Source organism: Acanthisitta chloris, unplaced genomic scaffold (genome assembly GCF_000695815.1).
Source record: "Acanthisitta chloris isolate BGI_N310 unplaced genomic scaffold, ASM69581v1 scaffold28640, whole genome shotgun sequence".
Lineage (NCBI taxonomy): Eukaryota > Metazoa > Chordata > Aves > Passeriformes > Acanthisittidae > Acanthisitta > Acanthisitta chloris.
The window spans coordinates 23,341-31,581 of NW_008650366.1; the positions used below are offsets into that span (position 1 = coordinate 23,341).

General features: G+C 42.0%; 1 protein-coding gene across 1 annotated transcript in view; it reads left to right on the plus strand.

The window, feature by feature from the left end:
- Positions 1–8,241, plus strand: part of PDZD2 (PDZ domain containing 2) — a 35,739-nt gene that overhangs the window by 13,064 nt on the left and 14,434 nt on the right. The window contains exons 10-14 of the mRNA XM_009084847.1: positions 1,514–1,595; positions 2,577–2,680; positions 3,450–3,615; positions 4,770–5,560; positions 6,718–6,862. Of these exons, the coding sequence (XP_009083095.1) occupies positions 1,514–1,595; positions 2,577–2,680; positions 3,450–3,615; positions 4,770–5,560; positions 6,718–6,862 (1,288 nt within the window). The remainder of the gene's footprint in view (positions 1–1,513; positions 1,596–2,576; positions 2,681–3,449; positions 3,616–4,769; positions 5,561–6,717; positions 6,863–8,241) is intronic.

An 8,241-nucleotide genomic window follows, 5' to 3' on the forward strand; every position in this document is an offset into this window, starting at 1 on the left:
AAGAAATGCTATGAAAAGCTGAAAGTTGAGCTGGAGAGACCCTAAAGCATATTTTTTGCCCAGGCAGTATTGAATCCATAAGCCCTCATAGCTGGATCTCTGGAGGAGTGTCCATATGGGGACCCATATTTATTGTTATGCTGCTGTCACCCATTTTCTGAGAGCACTGGGGGATCTACAGATATGTGTGGAGTGTTTTATTTTATTTTCTCTTAATAATACTCCAGTCTGCAGATTTGAATTAGGAATTATCTCGTGCCTTTCCAGTTTGAACTGCTTGAGGGAGATGCTAAAAATCAAAATTGACAGAGCTTGCAGAAGCGTGGATTTTTTGGTTACCTTTAAACAGATGCTGCAGTGTGCTCAGGACCTCTTGGGACATGTTGTACCGAAAGGTTTATCTCAAGGCCCTGAAGCATATTCTCAGGACTTGGTCCATGTCCTGTAGGAACTCCCTGTGCCCCAGGGGCCCAGTGGCTGTTGGTTTGCTATAAGTTCATGCCACAGGCTGTAAACAGAGATGTGTTTTTACAAAGGTTCATGTTGTTTTGGACGTTTTTATATTTAATGTCTCATTTTATAACACAAAAGGTCCACAGTACATTCTGTTGCTGAATATGTTCACTTCAGTGTTTTCATGTACTTCCAAGAGAAATACCACAAAATTTTCTTTCTTCATGTTATTCTGAGTGAATATGGCATTTATACTATGTTTAAACTGCTGAGTTTGCTTCGGAATCTTTCAAATCTTCGTGGTTCAGGAAGATTCAAGTTTCTAGTCTGTTTATCCTGATTTTAATTCATGTAAAGCAATGTGCATAGAAATTATTTTTGACAGAATTTGCTTTCTGTTCTTAAATATTAATTTCTGCAGACTAGTTGTTCCTGTTATAAAATTATATTTTCCAGTAATAAGAATTAAGTGTATGGCAGTAATTCAGGACTAAATTAGCAAATATGGTAAACCAGTATTTATTCTTAAACCACAGAAACATTAATTACCAATTACTGACTTAGGTTTTCTTTTTAAAAGCAAGGACAAATGAAAATTAAAAAGACATCTAATATTATGGAAAGTCTGGTATTCTTCCTGTAGGTTAAGTGTAGAATATGTAAAGTTTCTGATGTATGCTTGTACAAAGCAGTCGTTGTCTATTTTAAGGTAATATTATCTCAGTCAACCAATATACAGCATTTAATTGACCTAAAATTGTGCTGTAATAGCTTCATTTGATTTCTTTAAGTCTGGTGCTGTTTTGTTTGTGTAGTGTGGCACTTGGATGCAGTCTTCATGCTACTGGTAGGCTTCTGTCTGCTGGTTTCTGCAGGAAAGTGGCATGGGAGGAGTCTGAGCCAGGGGACAAGGACTTAGAAGCTCTCAACTAAGTCATCTTTATTGCATGTTTAAACATAGTAGCATATATTAAATGAATCATGTACTTGTGGTGATAAGTGATGAGACATTCATCATTTCACATACCCAGTTTGAGCTCTGTCTTCCACTTGACTTCAGGTTTCGGAACAGGAGATGGATGAAGCAATTGCACGTACTACCCACCGAGAGAGCAAGGATGCCAGTTCCTCTCACGTCACAGGTAGCAACATGGTCTCTTCTAGTGTATGTGTCCTTTCCCAGACGCAGGGATGTTTAAAAGCATGCTCTTGAGTTCCCCAACATCAGTGTTTTGAGAGCCCTCAAAACAGCGGAACAGTGTAAGTGTTAAGGGAGTGCCATCACTCTGTCCACTGCAGAGATTTTAGCACAAACATCCAGTTCAGATGGATCAGCTCTGTAGCTCATGTTACATGCTTTGTTTCACTAGGCTGCCATGATCTGAAAGTAGGGTTGCCAAGAGGTGTTTGCTCTGTCCTTTTTTCAAGATGAGTGGGAAACATGGTGTCCCAGTAGGGAAGTTCAGGAGTGATCTACTCCATCTGTGTACACTTACCATGTAAATGGCAAAAAACCCCAAACCTGAAGTATTGTTGTGACCATTTGAAAAATTCCAGAAATTGCATACTGGCTTGTATATTTTAACTTCATTTTAATCTTTAAAGTCATGTCAAAACATGTGCTCTGGCATCTCGGTGATATGTTTGAAGTCCAGACTTAGCAATTCCTAAAATCTGTCAGATGAAAGCAAACTCTTGGCAATGGAGGAGTGACCAGTAAGGTGATTTTCAGACAGAAACCTTACATTTGTAATTATCCCCTTTATACATGTGTCAGCCAAGACCTATTTTGAAGATGACCTTGCCAGTGGCTGATAATTTGTCTTTAGAGGTTACCCCTAGTCAGCAGCATGCTCTAACAGGTGAGGAGGACCGTCTCCTGCTCATCTCTTGTTCATGGCACTGACCTGGGCCTGGCTGGAGTAACATGTCTCTGTGATAACATTCCATTTTATCTGAGGGAGAGCTTATGATATGTCAAATCTCACTTTAGGAAAGCAATAATAAATTACAAATGAGTGGGATTAAATGCAGCCACCAGCTCCGAAGGTGAATGAGAAGCTTGTTTGGATAGATGGACCTCAAGTTTAATTTTTGGCATCTAACTAATCTTTGTCTAATAGGAGCTGTACAAAAAAGTCCATCTCCTAGTGTGAAGGCCAAGCAAGGAGAGACCTCATCTCCCCTCAGCTGGACTATGAAACGCTTCCTGGAGCCAGCAAGCCGGGTAAAAGAATTAGATGCAATGAAAAACAGCGTCTGCTTCAAATTCAGCTTTTACTGAAGCTCCTGCTTGATCAAGGAGTTCAAAACCAAACCTGTGTTCTCCTTCCCTGTCACATGGGCTCCATAAAAGGGTTTTTTCTTGTGTCACACACTTAAACTGTGACAGCAGCAAGCTCCTGTTTGTCTGTGTGACTGTAGCTTTTGGGGTGATGTGCAGAGCATGGCAGAGAAGGCTGTGAGCTCTCACCTCCTGCCACCTTGAAGGCACCCTAGCTCTGTGGGACACAGAAACTAATGTTGGTAAGAGGAGTCTGAGCCTGTGGGCAGAACGCTGAGCACTTTGTCTGTCTATGTAGCCATGGTAGGGGAAAAGTCTCTGGTTTTCCTGGGAAAGTCAAAGAAGCTATAGCAACTGTGACCAGAGGTAGAAGCCCTTCCCTCCTCTCAGTGCGGAAGGTGTATAAAGGGAATTACAGAAATTAATAGTTTCATACCTGGTTTCTGCACTGAACCACACCTGCAAAGCAGAGGGATTTGGAATCCTTTTTTAATTTTTATACTGGCTAAAAATGGATTGATGTGCAGCATTTCAGCCATCCAACTTTGACAGTTTGGCTCTCAATATGCTGACAAGCCCTCTGTTTTAAAAATTGGCTTTAAACTCCCTTTACTGAGGCAGCAATATGAGTGGATTTTGGGGTGCTTGCATGCAGACAGGGGCTTTTAAGCATTGAGGAAGGCTGGTTACCAGGCTCACTTCTTTTCAGCAGGGATCTGTCAGCTCTGAGGCAGAGCTTTCCCAGTACTTCTCGCATGATGGTACGAGCCATCTCCAGTTTCCTGATGCTGTAACTGGCTCATGCGATGAAGACCAGCTCCGTCAGAAGAACAGAAACAGCTTGTTGGATGATGGCTCTCTTCTTCCTGGCAACCTGAGTAAGCGATGGAAATGTGTCTGGTCATTTGGCTAATGGGAGGAGAGTCACTGAACACTGTGTGGCTTTACAGGAGAGCCACGGTGGCTTTGCTCGTAAGAAATGCCGAGCAGTGTAGAGCAAACTAGTGCTGGTCATATGAAATTGTGGAAAATTGAAGGGGTTTACAACAATGCACATAAATGCCTGTTTCCATGGTGTTTTGTACAAATTGCTGCTCTGATTATGTGAAAATTACTTTATTTGATTGGTTTGGCTGAAACTAGATTGACAGCACTGCGATTGTTTGTGTTTTCAAGGGACTGATGATCATCTGATTTATTGCATTTAAATGAAAGTGTTCATAGCTATCCAAAAAGACAGGTTTGAAATGTCACATATAGCAGTGTAAAAACAAACAAATGTTCAATTTCACATCAGATATTTTGCATATGTGTCTTTCTCCCCATAGTAATTGACTGAAAGAATCTTTTGTGTCCTTCCTGACATGCACCTGATCTCAAATTCAAAGGATATTACATTTGTTCTCCCTTTCCTGTGGTTCTCAAGTGATGTCTTTGACTACAGCTTATTTTTCTCTGGAAATTGCTTAATATTGAAAAGCATTCTTACATTTCTAAATACCCACCAAACAAAGCAAGACAAAATAACTTTCTACAAAATAAGATGCAGTTCTTTCTAAGAATGATGTGGAAAGGGTTCTTAGGTTTATTAGTCTTTAGTTTGAAACTGATTGTGTGTGCTTCAGTCTTTGTTCAGGAAAGCATTTTTCACTCTCCGTAAGTTAATGCAGGCAGTCCCGAGCTCAGATTTAAGCAAAAGGAGAAAGAAAATCTGTTGTTTAAACTAAAATACACATTTGAATTTGCATCCCTTTCTTCTTTGAGTCACAGTCATAATTTAGAAATAAACTGAAAACAGAACCAGATGTGCCATGAACTGATTTCAGGAATTACCCATAAACTGTATTGCCATATACAACCCCTTTTTCTGTTTACTGTTGTTAGAGGGAAGACATGAAAAATGTCCTTTTTGCTTTGTGAAGAGAATTTAAGCTTCCCTTGCAAACAGAGCCACGTGTGTTCTACTGTTGTCAGATTCATGGTATTAAGAATCACGTATAAGTGCAATTAAGGTATATTTTTCCCCCCTTAGCTGCTAGAGATGCAGGAGTGGCAAAAGCAAATGGTCTTGCTTCTCCAACTAGTGGGAGATTGTCTGGGCATCACAACAAGCATGTGGAGACTGTCCGACCCGGCATCCTCAGTGACAGCCCCAAATCTGCCCGCAGCCCCTTTCATCGACAGAGGAGGGTTGTTTTCTATGATGGTGATGCTAGTGATGACGATGAAAGTTCCCACTTGCACAGAAGCCAGAGGGCCAAGAGCCAGGAGGATGCTGGCATTGTCATTACAACCTCGTCTGTAGAAATTGATGATGAGAATCAGGACAGTGAGTCATCTAGATACAGTGGCATGGAGACATCTTCCTCCATCTTCAGCAACTCTGTGGAGTCTGCAGACAGCACGCTGGAGCAAATTGAATCTCCGTTTTTCCCCATCATAGCATTTGATTACTCAAGTGTGCCTGAAGTTCGTCTTGGCAGCTTGAGTTTGAGGGAGCTCCGGGAAGCACAACTTGAATCTAAGAGGTCCCCAAAACTTGAGCACAGAGCAGTCACAAGAGTGAAAAGCATGATGAGCACCGAGTGCCGAAGCCTTCAGAGACACAGGACAGAGGAGCATGGTTCTTACAACAAGCCTGTTGCAAGGATGCTCCCTCACAGCAAGAAGTGTGAAGCACCCGACGGGGCCGGGCAGGGCCACCTTGAAATCGTCACTCTGGTTCGCAATGAGCACGAGTCATTCGGCCTGGACTTGGAAATTCAAGCCATGCCCTTGAAGGTTGTTGTCACAGGGATGCGGCCCGGCGGAGCAGCAGAAGTGGTAATTCTTTTTTTTTGAGTTGTCCAGTTGTGATTTGCTTTCCCTTTGCAGGGATTATTATGATGATTATTATTGTTGTTACTGTTGTCATTAAGCGAGTGATCCGTTGAGAGTAAGCGCAGGTGAGGTTTTTGTCTGCTGGGCAAAATATTTCACCCTGTATTGTTCTGAAGCTGCTGCTAAATGAAACGTTTCTGATTCAGAAGTGCATCCTGTCTGATTCAAAACTAAGAGAGTCAAGACGCAAATTCACTGAGAGAGACTCATCCCCACTTGCAGTTGCAGTTTTGAGGAAATGCTTTTTTTGTTTGTTTTGTACCAGGGACAAAGACAAAAGTAAATCCTGGTGGTAAAAATGTTTGTTTGCTTTATTATTTTTTGTGCACGTGTCCCTGTATTACACAAATCTGGAAACAAAAGGCTTTAGATGCAGGGCAGATTTGTCAAGAGCGATGGTGGTGCCAGTAACACATTGGTCTTCTGCATCTCACATGTGCCCATGCTTGTACAGATATTTGCTTCATGCTGGATGTGGAATCGCTGACCTAGATGCAGAAGTGCAGAAAGAGGAAGGAGGGTACTCTGTGTACAAAGCTGGATGGAGCATTTTTAATCTCAGTGGCCGCTAGAGTGAGAGACGATACGGCATAGCAGTTTGAGTGGTGCTGAGAGATCTAGGGATTTGGCTTTTCTTCCTGCCTTTTTCTCTGATTTACTGTGCAGTGTTTAGAAACAGACATTTACCTTAAGAGATCAGTCCCTGCCCAGTTTTGTTGTTCTACCAGGAAGATAGTTCACACATGAAATTCAAAAATGATAGACAGTGTTCCAGTCCTGAAGAAGCTAGGGCTGATTTATTGTGATTCATTTAACCAAAGAGGCTACGTCCTTCATCCTGATACTGATCTCTCAGAAAAACCAGCAGCTCTTCTGACCTTCCTGTTTTAGATTTATCTTTAATTCCTCTCCTGGCAAAAGCACAGTCTGCTCTTTATTTACATGTTGGCAAACTGACAGGAGTGGTACCTGTGCTCTGCAGTGATGTGAAATAGAGGATGTTGTTCATAAGCTTATTAATTGCTTCCCTGCAATCTTTGCCCCTGTGGCAGGGCTTCTGGTGTGTATTTATCATTTCCTTGAAACTGTCATTGCATCAGGGATCAATGGGCAAGATGGCTGTAGGAGATGAGATTACCACCATCAACAGTATCCCTGTCAGTAAGATGACGTACGAGGAAATCTGCTTGCTTATGCAGTGTCTTCCCACATCCGTAACCCTGGAGATCCAGAAAGCAGCACCAGGTGAGAAAGTAGTTTTGCTTTTGTATCGTTTATTCTGAGTACCAGTGAAGAAAACACGCTTTGGATCAGCTGGGTCTGACCTTCTGCTGCCCCAGCTTCCAACACGGATTCAGAGAAAAAGACAGGGGGCACATTGTGTCTGCATTGAGGAGCCAGGTAAGGCACTTCATCACCAAACTAGGCTTCAGGGTCCTCCCTGGCAGTGTGATGAGGGGAGCAAACCTCTGTGAAGCATTCAGTGCTCCCTCATAAAGTATGTCCCTCCTGCCATGTGCAGAGGTCTGAGTCATTTCATGCAGACCTGGAGCTAACTCAGCAATGACCTTTGTCCTGATGACTCGTTTTATTGCTGTGCCTGTTCAGTGAATGTTATTGACCTTTTATAATCACATCTGTCTCTCTTAGATCTGAAGTTTAAGGAATGTTTTTATGAATAGACAATTAGATACTAACAGCCTCCTTTCTTTATTTCTCTTTTGTGTGTCAAAATTCTATAAAGTACCGGAAGATGAAACAGAAAACCCAAGAAAACTAGAATCTTATAAAAATGTTTATTTGCATGTTTCTTTATAAAAAGTTTTCTAGTGTGAATTGAAATATTTGATACCGCCTTAGTTTCTGCTCAGGGCTGATTTATGCTGCAACAGCAGTATATGAATCCTCCACAGACTGTACAAATTATGTGGTGTGGAAATGAGTGTTTGAAAAAGAAAAGCATGCCTTTCAAATTCAGGAAGAACATAGTATTTTGCTTTGTTCTAGCTTATGATCTTCTTTGTGTACCTGTTAATACTTGGTAGCCGAAAGTGCTTCCAGGCACTTCACTTCCAGTTGTTCTTTCAGAAATTCCAGGTTTGACAGAGTCTGTTCTTGTTTCCTTAGATTGCTGTGGCTTTTGCACACTAACAGCATTGGGGTAAGGGACGCACTGGGACTCCTTTATCAGGTGTCTCTGCTGCTTTACCATTCTCCTCATCCTGCCCTGCTGTCAGAGACAAGGGTCTCTTTAGTGTGTGATCCAGCATGCCAAAGCAGGGCTCTACTTCAGATTCTAGTCTGGCTGCTTCAAAATGGTCTCCTGAGATGTCTTTCCCCTTTGTTGACTCCAGTGGGAATCGGCCCTTCTTAACATGGATACCTAAATTAAGTGATGTGAATAATCCTGCAGGTTTGTGCAAGAAGTGTTGGCACGTTTGAATGAGCAGGAAAGGATGCTGACAGGATGAATAACCTTTCATTCTCTATGCACTTTGTGGGCCTGATGTTGTAGTAACTGGCCTCTGGAAGGCAGCTTGTATGGAGGTGCATGTCTAAGAAGCAGTGTGGAGAAGTGGAAGCAGATGCTAGGGTGAAGTGCTGAAAACTGAAGAGATGGAGAA